The 14,878-nt window shown below is 36.9% G+C and overlaps 3 protein-coding genes and 1 non-coding gene across 6 annotated transcripts; all 4 read left to right on the top strand.

Annotated features, from left to right (window-relative positions):
• Positions 1 to 451: 451 nt before the first annotated feature.
• Positions 452 to 6,870, top strand: LOC111802418 (AMSH-like ubiquitin thioesterase 1). 3 transcript variants are annotated; one of them, XM_087127195.1, is made up of 14 exons: positions 452 to 810; positions 1,391 to 1,455; positions 1,867 to 1,942; positions 2,021 to 2,200; positions 2,316 to 2,383; positions 2,642 to 2,747; positions 2,816 to 2,862; positions 3,096 to 3,426; positions 3,671 to 3,760; positions 3,869 to 3,931; positions 4,031 to 4,105; positions 5,443 to 5,505; positions 6,413 to 6,480; positions 6,588 to 6,870. In XM_087127195.1, exons 1-14 carry the CDS (start codon positions 697 to 699, stop codon positions 6,760 to 6,762), a joined length of 1,521 nt encoding a protein of 506 aa, XP_086983321.1. In that variant the 5' UTR covers positions 452 to 696; the 3' UTR covers positions 6,763 to 6,870. The 3 variants fall into 3 exon arrangements, with proteins under 3 accessions (XP_086983321.1, XP_086983322.1, XP_023542537.2); XM_023686769.2 differs by having other exon boundaries at positions 454 to 810; positions 6,428 to 6,480; XM_087127196.1 differs by lacking the exon at positions 6,588 to 6,870 and having other exon boundaries at positions 6,404 to 6,480.
• Positions 6,871 to 8,285: 1,415 nt separating this feature from the next.
• LOC111802696 (uncharacterized) lies at positions 8,286 to 9,507 on the top strand. The gene has a single exon (XM_023687156.2). The coding sequence runs from the start codon at positions 8,702 to 8,704 to the stop codon at positions 9,434 to 9,436; it is 735 nt and encodes a 244-aa protein (XP_023542924.1). The 5' UTR covers positions 8,286 to 8,701; the 3' UTR covers positions 9,437 to 9,507.
• Positions 9,508 to 10,142: 635 nt separating this feature from the next.
• TRNAM-CAU (transfer RNA methionine (anticodon CAU)) lies at positions 10,143 to 10,214 on the top strand. The gene has a single exon. It is a non-coding gene; the product is annotated as a tRNA-Met (tRNA).
• Positions 10,215 to 10,267: 53 nt separating this feature from the next.
• Positions 10,268 to 13,719, top strand: LOC111802391 (AP-3 complex subunit delta). Its single transcript, XM_023686737.2, has one exon. The coding sequence runs from the start codon at positions 10,548 to 10,550 to the stop codon at positions 13,482 to 13,484; it is 2,937 nt and encodes a 978-aa protein (XP_023542505.2). The 5' UTR covers positions 10,268 to 10,547; the 3' UTR covers positions 13,485 to 13,719.
• The last annotated feature ends 1,159 nt before the right edge of the window (positions 13,720 to 14,878 follow it).

Raw genomic sequence — 14,878 nt, 5'->3', positions numbered from 1 at the left:
GTAGTTTTTTATTCCTTAAATAATTTATATGACATTATATTTAGATAATTGGTGAAAATTTAGAAAGAAAAACAATAATTTTGAAAAAAGAATATTAAAATTTCTACAATTTTCTTAAAATTATAACTATTTAAGATTTTTCTCATCTGACTTTGTTTAATGGCCATCGATTACGTTGAAAAATGTTAAAAAATTATCGAATAAAGTGAAACTTCTAATGATTCATACATATATAATATAATATTTTAATGGAAGTCGACATGAAATTAATTTAACTATTTAAGATTTTTGTGAACTTTTTATTTTATTATTAAAGTACGCCATTTTAAAAAATAGGAGGAAGGAAGACTTTAAAACCAATATTTTCTTTTAAATTTAAAACGATTTAATTAGTAATTACATCAAAAGAAAAGATAAAAAAAAAAAGGAAAACTAATTGCCAACGTTTCTTGGTTGCTGCAACCGGAGGCAAACAGCCCCTACGTTTTCACATTTCCGAAACTACCCTCACAATAAAGCTGAAATAACATTCTTCCTGTGTTGACGACCGTACCCGCCATTGAAGATGGCCACAGGTCTTTGCTCTGCAGCTTACTGGTCGGAGTAATGATCTAGGTTATCAGATCACGGGAAATGGTTCTTTTTCTCTCGAAACCAAACCCAAGTTGACAACAGTTCTCTTCAAAGGGAAACAGAATGAGATCTTCTTCGGAAAGAATCAACATCGCCGCCTGTACCCGCCGGCTCAACGTTGACAACCGATTTCCTCTTCGTTATTACTATCGAATCGCCGATAATATTTTGAAACAGGTAACTCTGCCCCTTGAGTTTCGTTTTTTTTTTCTTTTTTCTTTATTGATTTATTTTAAATTTTGCACACCATCACAAAATTGGGATTGTTTTGACGAGCGTTTAATTTCAGAGGGCTCTTGATTGAATATCATTTTCTGTGCCGAATTTAGTTGAGAAATGGAACAAGGCTGTTTGAATTATTATATTTTTGGTAAAGTACTTTCTTAATAGCATACCGAAGTGCTTCGGGAGAAATTAATAGACTGGCCGTCAATGAATATACCAATGTTGTTCGGAGTCGATATGCAAAAAAACGATGATACATGTGGGCAATTTCATGGCTATGTTGAGCGCTGTGTAGTGTATTGGATGAGTCGCTAAGTAGCTTGAAGTATGGCGTGCAAAGTTTTGTAAGTTTTGTTTGACAAGAAAGCATATTTGTTTTAAGTTAGACATGGGTGCTTAGCTAGGGGAGCTGGTTTGCTTTTAAGTTGTATGCCGCTACGAATAGAGTATGGAATTCCCTCGCCTGTTTGACTACATATTCTTGTTCTTTTGTCCAAGTAATTCACTGCCTAACCCAATTTATACATTGCAGGCTGACATCTTTCGAGCAGAGAAGAACATAATTGATCTTTATGTCATGTTAATGAGATTTTCGAGGTAAAAAAACAAAAAATTAATGTCATCGAGTTCTCATGAAATTATAATTTAGTCGTTAAGGGAACTCGTGTAACTGACATGTTGATGTGTTTTAAAGAAGATTTACAGAATTGATTTAGCCAGTATGCTAGAGTTGGTTTGTAACTAGCTACTTTAGTTATTATTGTAGTCAGCTAGAAGTCTGCATGTACCTCATCTACATTTCAGTTCAAGAAATGAGAGATTGGTTTCTCTTCATTATTTGTCTCCCTCTTTCCTTTTGTTTTTTTTAAGGGTATGTAGTTTGTGCTATGCATAAAATTTTACGGAACCTAGCTTTCTTTAACTGCGCTTCTGATTAGATTATGTTAGGTGTTCCATTTGGTATCAAGAATAACTCTAAATTACGTTTGGTTTTTTTTCATGCACCAGTTTGATCACTGAGACAATACCTCGTCATCGGGAGTATGGAACAACTCTTAAATCCCAAAAAAATTATTTTAGAAAGGTAAATTCTGCCTTCCGTGTAAACTACAAGTACTGCATTTGTGTTGGTGCATTACATCAACTTAGTTTGTATATGCAGAGGCTATTGGATGCTTTGAGCGAGCTTGAAGAATTGAAGCCAGCAGTTCAAAGAAAGGTCGATGAAATAAATGGAAAACAAAGATATCAAGTCAATGGGTGGGGTAATCAGCAACAAAATGGCTCATTGGGATGGCAGTCTGGTGGAAAGCAATATCTTACTGATAATGGTGCAGCTAAGGTATAGTCGTGTTGTTACCTAAATTTATATGTTCTTACAAGAATTAGACCATTGCCCTTTGTGGTAGCATATCGAAGCAATACTGCTATTTTATGTGCTGTCTTTTCTCTGACAGGCTGGTCGATCAGCTGCTAGAGAAATTACTCGGCAGGGTTCAGGGCCTCAACAATTTTCATATTCCAGGTTCATGGATAAGAAATTCTGCAGTTTGTGCATGTTTAGATGTTTTCAATTTTGTCTTCTAATTCTTCTATTTAACATTGAATAAGCTTTACAATATGTAGCATCTTTTTATTTACTATTCATTTTTTTATTCACGCAAGTATTACAGAAATATTTATGTTTTCTTTGAATGCTACACGAATCTTGTTAATGAGTATGGTTGATGTCAATACTATACAATCTTTGTTTTCCTCATGCCTCATATTTGTATACTTGTAGATCTATCCATATTCCACTCCCAAAGGAGGAAACATTATCCCGTCATTCTATTTTGGGTCCCAATGGACTTCATGGCCAGTGGCAACCACCAATCGTTGATAAAGGGGTAAGTTCATACTAGAGATTTTTTGAGGGAGTTTCCTCATAAACATACTGATTGGTCTTGCAATGTAGGTCCAATATCCACGCATTTTGGATCTATCTCCTGTTGAAATTCCAAGGTTTGTCTTATAATCATGTTTCTGAATTACCTGCAACTACATTAAATTGCTAAATGTGCTCAAGTCATTTCCTGTTAGGCCGATACGTACAATCAAGTTCTTACAGTTTCCAGTCTTGCCTCCATGCCTCTGGTTTCTAAAGATTTTATTATCATCATATTTTGTTTCATATGGAAAGGAATTTCCCTCTATTGATTTGTTACACTTTTTTCCTCCATGTTTGATATAAACAGCTTACAACAATCCATAGAAACCAAACTTACAATAGGAAAAGATCTTGGAAACTTGGAAAAAGACAGATCTGATATAGACCCAATCTGCACCCAGAATGAAGATCGCAAGGTTCACAATACCATGGAAACAGATTCCTTAATCTCCTTTGAAAAAGTTGAAATGCCTGCCCCTATTGAAATTGTGCGACAGCCTTCTCCTCCACCTGTGCTTGCTGAAGTACAGGACCTAATACCTGCAATGTCACCTCAAGTTCCCGAGGTAGAATGCACACGTGATACTTCATTGTCAGATAAATTTGTTCATCCAGAAGCTTCTTTGCAATTGCACATTGTAAGTTACTGACCCTTGTTTGTTGTTTCATTTTATATGCCTATATTGTTCAGTTCTAACGGGAACAGGTGACAAATTATGAAAAGAGCCGTCCGTAACAATAGCAAGGCCTGTCTGTTATTTGTTAAATTGTGTGTATATGAAAGATACTTCATTCTTTAATGAATATTTGGAAAATTTAGGGGCATTTTGTCTTTACGGAGGTTTAGATTGTGTTTCATCCTAGCAATTTCTCTTTTTGCAGTCAACTACGATGATGGAGAACTTCATGAGGCTAGCCAAGTCAAATACTGCCAAGAATTTAGAAACGTGTGGTGTTCTTGCCGGTTCACTTGTATGTTTTACTATTTCTATAACCTGCAAATATTTACAACTTTTATCATCATTGGCTGTTCATTTGCAACGCTAGATCAAAGTTTAACAAGTTATCCTCTTTTTGCAGAAAAACAGAACATTTTATGTCACCGCACTCATCGTTCCAAAGCAGGAATCAACATCAGATACTGTATGTCTATGTGAACTTTGTTTATTAGATACTGTTTCTTGCGCATCTTATTCATCTAATGATTATATAATATTAAAATATCAATCATCTGATCATTAGTGTCAGACAACAAATGAGGAAGAGATATTTGAAGTGCAGGATAAGCGCTCTCTGTTCCCACTTGGGTGGATCCATGTAAGAATTCTGGTTTCTTACTATAGTTGATTGTCTTATTATTCTACTTGGGATTGTTTTATTAGCATCTTTTTTAGGTCCGTTTTTGCAGTACTTTTCTGAACTCTTTGATAGATTAGAATTCATTTTCAAGTTCAAGTCTACAGATTTATTTCCTTTCAAGCATGACACATTCTTAAAATAGACTGTAAACCATGATAATAAATGTTGTAAAAACAACATTTCTATTTATCATTCTTACCGGCTTCCAGATTTAAAATACAGTTGAGGGTGACGTATATCATATGGACATGCCAAAAGTTTGTGATGTAATATCTCTCATCTAAAAGGCTCTTCAGTTTTTCTATCAATATGTTAAGGATATTAGTAGCTTCCTCTAGGTATATGCCGTTAGCCTGTCATGTGGGTTCTTTTTTGTAAGTTTGTGTACTAGTATACATTTCAAACACGTCAATTGCTACTATTAAATTATATCAAGGAGAGTAGTTTATGAGGGCCAGGCAGTTGTTTACATTTTTTTAAAAAAACATTATCATTAATTTTTAATCATATTTAAGAAATAAAAAAGAAATACGGACAATAAATAGACAAGGGAGATAAGGTATCCTCCCATCTTAAAGCCAGAGATTACAAAAAAAAAAAAAAAAAAAAAAAAATCATTCGTCATAGAGATTTATGTTGTTTTAAATAAATTTTTGCAAGAAATTCTCTCCACCCCTGAAAACCCTTCTCTAATCAAACCTCCCAAAAAAAGGCCTTGATTACAGTAACTCCATATAGACTTAACTTTATCTTTGGTAGGATGACCAGTCAATGAAGAGTAACAAAAATCTCTACCTGATGATAAAAAACGCACATGATGATAAACAGTTCAGGATTTCCACCAAAACCTGCTAGGAAATAGAACCGAAAATCGACAGATGATTTGGAAGTTTGAGATAGAAAACCAAGATTACTTTTCATCTTTCTCATCTCCCCCTCGTAAGGTGATGATGCTTAATTCAGCTCAAAAGAGAGGCAGAAAGCCGACAAATGTTTGAGTGCCAACAAATGTTTGAGTATATGCATAAATTGCGACTGAACTTCTATTCCTAAGTGAATAATTTTTTCAGGTGAAAGAGTTTTGAGTTTCAAATTTAAATCGTGTTTAGTGAGGAATGTCCGGTTGACTGTTCATACATGACATGGATGATTGTTTGTTTCTAACATGTTTATTGATTTTCAGTGCTAGTGTAATTAATGCAGTTTTCAATTTTATATTAGCTCTATACGTGCGTGAATTATGAATGCTAAGTCTATTATATATCTTTTCATTATTCCTTTTGTGTTATTTCCAGACACATCCTACACAGTCATGCTTCATGTCGTCGGTTGATGTTCACACGCATTACTCATATCAGGTAGCTCATTTTCTTGCTAAGAAAAGTTAACGTGTTGGATGCGGAGGAGTACTTGATAAACGAACTCAACTTCCCTGTTGCATAAATTATCACTATAACAGTTTGTAGAATTCATTTTTCTTTGTCCTTTTACCCCCAATTTTCAGTTGATTTGTGGTCTATCTGATATCAATCTCCTTATTGCTAGGATAGTTTCAGGAAAATGCCTGCCTTTGCAGTTTGGTAGCCAGTTTTAATGAGAGATGAAAGACTTTAGAAAGTCACGTTATTGCTCTTCCCTTTTTACTTCTACTTTTCATTTTTGACTCCTTCGTGACTTGTGGGACGTTGGTTTTGCTTGCTTAGATGATCAAGTAAACTGCAACGTTTTGGAGCTTACTTCTGCTGGCTTCGAAAAGCATATACATGTTTAAGAAATGACTATGAAATGCACTCCCTTGATTATGTTGGAGTATAAGTATACTTTCAATGATTAGCAAATGAATTTAATACCCATTCACTTTTAAAAACAAAGTTTAGTCCCTATTCCCTCCCGCCCCTGCTGTCTCAGGAAAATTTCTCCAGTAAGTTACCATGTCCATGGTCTTGCTTGTCATAGGGTCTTGTCTCGGGGAACTTTCCTTCTGGTGGTGGTGGTGGTGGTGGTGGGGGGTGGGAAGGGAAAATGGTCGGGTGGATAATTCAAGTTGAATCAAGAGTTATTTTAGGGTAGAGAGGAAGGGCGGGTCATTGTGAAAAAGGAGAGAAGGAGAGAAAGACTTGGCATGGACGAAAAAAAAAGTTGCATATGCGAAGTCACTACAAACTCGGGGAGTGAGGACACGTGTTGATTCTTGCTAGATCACATGAAATTATAAATTTCTTACAATCTTTTAATTCCACGCTGTTGCTATTGAAGCTCATGTAGATCCTCAATCTCCAGGTAATGTTGCCTGAAGCTGTTGCAATTGTGATGGCTCCCAAGGATAGTGCAAGGTATGATCATAAATCAAAATCTTTACCTAGATAGGATTTCACTAATCATTATACGTTGGAACTCTCTTAACCTTTTCTTCTAAGAGTCTCTACCTTGACATGAACAGAAACCATGGCATTTTCCGGCTGACAACCCCTGGTGGCATGTCAATTATTCGGCAATGCCAACAACGTGGCTTTCACTCACATAATCAGCCTCCTGATGGCGGACCCATTTACAAAACCTGTACAGATGTATACATGGACCCCAATTTGAAATTTGATGTCATTGATCTTCGATGATCACAACATTTCAAACCGGTATTTTTGTTGCATTGAAGCAACATAATTGTTCAATTCGTACAGATCTGAAGTTCAACTAATAGAGGCAAGCTCCTTTAACTTTGTTCATACACATCTTCACCTCCGGAGGTAATATTGGTCAATCTTCTTTTAGCTTAAGCTTTTGTGTACTAAGTGATTGCGCAATAGTTAGGAAAGAGATTTCATCCAAAACAATACAGACATGTTTGCGTTGTCTTAATGAGGAATTCTACACCTTACAAATGACCTTAGGATCAGAATGTGAGGAAACGGGTCATGTTAATTGTTATCTTATGATGGATACATATTTTGATTCCTTTGGGTATGCTGTTCATTTCATTTGTGCCTAAGATGGCCTTTTCTCTTCCATGTTCTAAGTGTCCAATTCTCATACAGTCTCTGAATGATGAATGCCTTAGTAAAGAGTTCAACCAATCCCACTATTTTGGTCATCAGAAGGCTACCCTCCTCCATTGAAACAGGCATGACATGTCAGAAATGGTACTCTACCTGTGATCGTTGAATGATTCAACATGAAGGGTTATAGGTTGTTTTTGAGACCAAGACAGTGATAGAATCCCTTTGGAAGGGGTCTCCCATTGCCAGTTTAACCACCAAAACACCACACTCCCAGCACATCAGTTTTGAAACTGATAACACATTTTGTTTTCTTCTCTCGTTCTGGTCTTCATGGTTATGTCCTCTGCATCATTGCTCTCTTAACCCATCCTCTTATTCTCTATAACATGACAGCAAGATGAGGATGGCAGTTGGCTGGTGGGTTACAGGGTTGCAGTTGAGGACTGTTTCATCCAACTTTTTTGCCCTTTTTCCCTCTTGGACCCCCTCAACCAAGATTGCACAAATGGAAAGTTATCTGGGGCTCGAATAAAAAGAAGGGAACTCAGTGATTATAAGGATATAATGGTTAAGAAATCCTTTTCGGTGATTTAATTGTAGAAACTCCAAAATTATGTGTACTTCATTTGGAGCAATTTTACGTTAAAATGACATGTATTGGTCCGTAGGAATAATCTTTTCTCTTAGAAATAATTCAAAACAAATAGATAACATGGTCATATTGCATGGAGTGCGAACGAATGCTAGAGTTATCCGGTATCGAATTTGAATTTCAAATCAATCCTAGACGAAGAATCACAATTGACCAAGTAAATCATTAGAGACAACTTTGTTAGCTAAATCCAACACAACCTCTTACCTCAAAAGTCAACTCCAAATATATTATTAGCTTTAATCATATAAGGGGTTTGACTTACTTCTACCTCAAATACCTCAAATAAACTATGTAACATTCACATTTAAGACTCCACAAAACAAAACAACAATCACTTTCAATATAAACCTAAGACGTTACATTATTTTAGAGTTTATATTAGTTGAACTATCTTTACCTAACACATAACATTCGTGCCTAAGAGCTAAAATGTCTATGTCGATTCGTCGTATGATCCATCTCTTCCTCAAAACCCAGTTCTTAGATTTCCCGCATTTTTTCATCTGGGTTTGTGTTGTTTTTCCTTACCCTTTCTATTAATAATCTGTGTTTTGGGGTTCCATTTGTGCATCTGGTTTGTGAGTTTGAAGCTTCAAAGGTGTGCAAAACAACAAAAGTTCCCTGATATTCTTGACTGATTCGAGCAATTCTTGTCTCACTTACCACTTCCCTCTCTTCACTGACAAATTTCCAGATTCCATATGCTTCATTTCCTCTGTAGAATTAGCACATTGAGGCGCTGAATCTCCGCTTTTTTTTGGACTCCTTTTCCTTCTTCCTTCAACCCTCTCCAACACACATCCTATTATTTTATTTACCTCCTTCTTTAACTTTCCTTCCTTCCTCACCCACATTCCCACTTCTCCTTTCTCTCAACCAACCGTGTGGTGGAGAGCTAACACCATGTGCTCCGAAACAACCTCGCCAAGGATATCGTTTTCCCACTATCTCCTCGGCGAGGGCGGCCTGCCGATCGAGCACAGGCTGCCAGACATAACATTGCTGGATTCAAATCTAGACTTCAAGTTCAGCATCAGCATAGAACATGAATCTTCCACTGCAGATGAGCTGTTCAGCAATGGAATCATCCTTCCCATCAAAGATGAATCCCATAAGGCATCTCATCCTTTTGAGGTTCCTTTCACAGCCTCACTCCCTCCTCTCCCTCCCAAACAGAATTCAAAGCACACACTCAAGAAAATCAGAGTGGTAAATGATTCATCTTCTTCACATCAGTTAGAACAGAGAGATGCAGAGTCCAAATCCTTTTGGGGATCCAAAAGAAGTAGCAGTATCAACTTTGAAGGTAAAAGAACATCTCTTTGCCCTCTCCCGCTTTTATCACGAAGCATTTCAACTGGGTCAGACTCAAATCCAAAGTCCAAAAAGCATAAAGATTCACAGAAGCAAATTTCTCAGAAGCAGTACTCAACATCGATGAGAAAGTCATCATCACCGCCGCCGCCGCCGCCGTCATTAAATCAATATCCAACAAATGTAAGGCCTCAGATGTGCAAGAATCCAGGAGGGGTTTATGGCAATTACCATTACATTGGGTCTGTGTTGAATGTGCCGCCAAAGTTCTTCGGTTTTGGTTCACTTCTGCTATGTGGGATAGACAGAAAGAGTAAGAAATGATCTGTTCTTCATTTTCTATTTCATTTTTTTCTTCTTCTTCTTCTGAGTTCAATCTATGGGTGGCTTTTCCATGGTTTCTTGTCACTTTTTGTGCATTATTCCATGGTGAATTATGTGGAAATATAAATTAACATAAAAGAAATGGGAAAAAAAAGACTCATTTTCTGCTTCAACTTTCTTCCTACAAAAATATTACTTAAATCAAAGAGTTAACTTTTATTTATATACATATATGACATCATAAATATTATCTTTATTAAGAATTTTTTTTAGGTAATACGAGAATTAAAATTTTATATGATACTTGAATAAATAAGGCATGTATAAACGAACGGATACCACATTATGACAATATGACAGTTAAAAAAAGGATTTGATAGTTATACTAGCGCATATTCTTTTTTATTGATTTAATTGTGTTGGGCCGAACCGATAATTTTCTAGAAATTTTTCTAAAATAAAAACATAAAAATGGTAAAGGTGGAGGATGTTAAAATGTAAAAAATAAAATAATTAATTTTAAGATATTAAATTTAAAGGGTTAGTGTACGAAATTCAAAGTTGGCAGTGTTAATATTATTAAAAGTGTTAGGAATAAATTTCAACATCGAATATCACGTAAACTGAACAAACACGTGAAATTATTTGTTGTGTATTTAAAAATTTATAATTCAATTATTTTATTAATTTACGTACTAATCAACAAATCAGAGTGGCGCAGCGGAAGCGTGGTGGGCCCATAACCCACAGGTCCCAGGATCGAAACCTGGCTCTGATAACTTCCTTTTTTTCTTTTCGGACTTTTTGAATCTCGCTGTACCCGATGACCCACAGGTCCAGTAGCCCACATTCCCAATCTGTCGTCTGCGTTGGACTTGAACGTGATCGGAACTCAGTTCCAAAACCCAAATCGAGATCATTGTTCCTTCCAGATTTCGTAATTTTGATTCAGAAAAGCCTGCAGCAATCTGTTTTCCTTCTTCCTCCGTTTATGGAATCCAGCTCTACTGTAAATGGAATCGATTTTCCTTCGTTTTCTCATCTTTCCCCTATTACCACCCATTCAGCCATGAAATTTTAGCCATTAGAGTGAGCAATTTCATCTCTATCAATGGCGGGTTCCTCTCTTATGGACAATCTCTTCCAGCGAACTCTCGATGACCTTATCAAAGGCCTCCGCCTCCAACTCCTCGGAGAGTCTGCTTTTATTACCAAGGCCATGGACGAGATTCGGCGCGAGATCAAATCTACGGACCCTCAAACTAAGGCCACCGCTTTGCAAAAGCTCTCCTATCTAAACTGCCTTCATGGCATCGACATGAATTGGGCTGCTTTCCATGTCGTCGAGGTTATGTCATCCTCTCGCTTCGCCCAAAAGAAGGCCGGCTACCTCGCTGCATCCCAATCGTTTCACGAAGCCACACCAGTTCTCCTCCTCATCACCAACCAGCTCCGGAAGGATTTAACTAGCACCAATGAATTCGAGGTTAGCCTTGCTCTCGATTGTTTGTCTAGAATTGCAACTATTGATCTTGCCAGAGACTTAACCCCTGAGATTTTTACATTGCTGTCGAGTAGTAAGGTTTTTGTTAGAAAGAAGGCAATTGGTGCGGTTTTGAGGGTTTTTGGGAAATACCCTGATGCTGTTAGGGTGTGTTTCAAGCGTTTGGTTGAGAATTTAGACAGTTCGGATCCTCGGATTTTGTCTGCAGTTGTTGGGGTCTTCTGTGAGCTTGCTTCACAGGACCCTACTTCTTATCTTCCATTGGCACCCGAGTTTTATAGGATTTTAGTCGATAGCAAGAACAATTGGGTTCTGATTAAGATCTTGAAGATATTTTCAAATTTAGCTCCATTAGAGCCAAGATTGGCTAGGAAAATTGTTGAACCTATAACTGAGCATATGAGAAAAACATTGGCGAAGTCATTGCTGTTTGAATGCATTAGAACAGTGGTGACCAGCTTGTCTGACTTCGAATCAGCAGTTAAACTTGCTGTTGAGAGGACTCGAGAGTTTTTGGTTGATGATGATCCTAATCTTAAGTATCTTGGATTGCATGCTCTTTCAATCCTTGTGCCAAAACACTCATGGGCTGTTCTTGAGAATAAGGAGGTTGTAATTAAATCTCTAAGTGATGTGGATCCAAATGTTAAACTCGAGTCCTTGCGGCTTGTGATGGCTATGGTTTCTGAGAATAATTTAGCTGAAATATGCAGAGTTTTGGTGAATCTTGCTCTTAAATCTGATCCTTGTTTTTGTAATGAAATTCTTGGGTCCATATTAGCTGCGTGTGGGGAAAATGTATATGAAATCATCATCGACTTCGATTGGTATGTGTCGCTTCTTGGAGAAATGTCAAGGATCCCACAATGCAGAAAGGGGGAGGAAATTGAAAATCAGCTTGTAGATATTGGTATGAGGGTCAAGGATGCAAGACCTACTCTTGTCATGGTTGGCCGTGATCTGCTGATCGATCCAGCGTTACTCGGTAATCCTTTCATGCATAGAATACTATCAGCTGCTGCTTGGGTGTCAGGAGAGTACGTGCAATTTTCAGGCAAGCCATTCGAACTCCTCGAGGCACTGTTACAGCCTCGCACCAATCTCTTGCCGCCATCAGTTAGAGCGGTTTACGTTCAGTCAGCGTTTAAGGTGTCGGTTTTTTGTTTAAATTCTTACATTCAAGAGCCAATCATTGACTCCTCTTCATATGTTGATAATCTGGTTGACAGATGTTCCGAATCTATCTCTGTAAGAGAATGTCAGGATGCTTCTGTTTTAGGTTCGTGTGATACTTCTGATCTTCGTGAACGAGATGAAGCGTTCAACCCGAGGCGGTCTAATCAATCGCCTAAAGTTACTTTCTCTGAAAATAATAAGCAGACACTGTCTCGTGTCCCGACATGTACATCTGCATCGTTAGAGGATAATACTTCATCTCTTGGATCAATCATTGAATTGTTGAATTTTATTCAATTTTCTTTGAGCCCTTTAACTTGGAGCCATGATGTTGAATTACTTGAGAGATCTAGAAACTTGCTCAATTTTATTGAGTTAATTAGGAAGCAAATGCCTGATGGTCTAAATCAAAAGGCTGCTGGGAGTTCAGAAATGGAACTTGCTGAAATCTCTGAAATAATTGAACTGATTGTTGACTCCTTCTCCAATGATTTCGGCCCGATCTCGATAAATGCTCAAGAAAGGGTTCCGATTCCTAAAGGATTGATACTCGAGGAGAATCTTGACGACTTGGAAATGGTTTGCAGAGATATTCAGTTACCAGAAGGGTCCTTTTCTTTTGAATTTTCTCACCGTGAGGAAAGGGTCGATTCGTCTATAGTATCTCAACAGAGCCAGCAAGAGTCTGAATCCTCGAACGCAACCACATCTCTTCTCTCCGAGCACCGTAAGCGTCATGGACTGTATTATCTTCCGTCAGATAAGACTGATGATGCATCTAATGATTATCCACCGGCCAATGAACTCAAGTTAGAAGATCATCTGGATGATGACGCTGCCCACCTTGTCGAGCTTGCAGAATGGTCACTTGCGCTAAAGAAAAAGTCTAATTCCGCCAAGCCTAGGCCTGTGGTGGTGAGATTGGAGGAAGGAGATGAATTGCCAGTTATGAGGAAGAAGCCCCAGTTGAAGGACGAAGAGCTTTCCGACGCAGTACGACATGTTCTTGAAGGTAGCGATGCGAGGCCTACTTCCTCACAAACAAAACAATCTTCCAAAGCATCTAGCAGGAGAAAAGGAAAGGAGAAACAGGATGCTGATAATGTTTCTGAATCAAAAGAAAACTTGGGTGATGTTGAAGAGCAATCCAATAAGATAGATACAACAAGTTCAAGAAGAACACATCGACATCATGGAAAAGATGGGAAGCAATCAGGTGTAGAAAAGAGTAGTGAGAAAAAGGATCAGGCTCATAAGAAAGGCAAGCGCACAAGTGGTCAGCGGCACGGTAGGCGTAAAGCTGTACAAATTGGGGATGCTCCATTACCTGTAACTTCACAGACAGTTATACCCGATTTCCTTTTATAGCTCGAAAAACCCGAGTCAGGTTTGCTGCAGAATATCCCAGCATCAATGATTGGTTTGGTTTCCAAATTCTCATGTGCCATGGTTAGTTCTGCTGTAAAAATTTATTGATTTTTTGGTGCATGTTTGGTTGGATTCATATGTTACAGAATGGATGTCCATTTAAGAAACAGAGTTTCAAAGTTGGGATTATCTTGTTTCTGGTATTAATGTGAAGCATTTTTTGATAATTAGAGTATATATTTGTAGTGTTGGTCTCAAATTTAAGACAGTGGAGCATTTTTTTTTTTTGTTGATAATTTGAGCATATATTTGTAGTAGTGTTGGTTTCAAAGCGAAGCATGTTCAACTTAGACATGATCTTAGTGAATGAACATATTGTGTCAGGACATGTTTGTTTGGTGTCTGATTGACACTAAATTTAGCGAGCATTCATATTTCATATGGACTTGATTCTAGAACCGCCGGCTCAATATCCCTTCAAATCCCCAACTTTCGAAGCCTATGTTTGACACTCTTGTGTACTCATTATCTTTATCTTGCTTATGCCTCGTCTTCTCTTTAATGCATACTTTGGGTGGTGTATTGGATGATGTGCCATCCTTTTTGGTCCCATTATGGCACTCGACTAGTTCCTCACCCTGAAGGTGAAGAAGGGTCAAAGTCAATCATTTGAAAATGGCGGGAAGGAAGACTTCAACTTTAAAGAGGTAATACCAAGATTTATTTCGCACCATACTCACCAATACTTTTGTCTTAATACCCTACATGTTGCTTATTGATGGATCTAATATATATATATATATATTTCATGAGGAATTAATTTTTTTTTTGTAAGGCTTATAAAAGAATATTTGATAAATAAGATTTAAATATTATTTTAGTTTTTATTTATTTAAGCATCCCGAGACCAAAATAGATACAAACTTTAACGACCTGACTTTTACTTTTAGACCTAAACTTATCAGGGTTGTTGAAAACGCTTTCAATTATTTTAAAAGTTAAAAAAATATTTTAAAAAAATAAAAAAATATATATTTTTAAACATAAATAAATGGAAGCCAATATGAAAACAAATCACCAACAACCTCTTATTAAGAAAAGACAAAAAAAAAAAAAAAAAAAAAAAAAAAGTCATTCAATTTCAAAATAGTCACAAAGACAAAGTCTAATTCTCAAATATTAAAAAATTTCCAAACGTACGAAATCTAAATAAATAACAAATTGTCTCATAAATATTTCTAAATAAATAACAAAATGTCTCATAAATATTTATAAATAATATTTTTAAGTATTATGACTATGGGGCGTAACTCCCCAAACCCATAACTAGTAGATATTGTCTTATTTGTATTTTCGGCTTAAAAGGAAGAAACAATATTGATTGCAGTCATACT

The sequence above is a fragment of the Cucurbita pepo genome, chromosome 9, assembly GCF_057944985.1.
Source record: "Cucurbita pepo subsp. pepo isolate OVF chromosome 9, ASM5794498v1, whole genome shotgun sequence".
NCBI classification, from domain to species: domain Eukaryota; kingdom Viridiplantae; phylum Streptophyta; class Magnoliopsida; order Cucurbitales; family Cucurbitaceae; genus Cucurbita; species Cucurbita pepo.
Note: the sequence above shows the minus strand (reverse complement) of the source record. Positions and strands in the feature narration are given on the sequence as shown.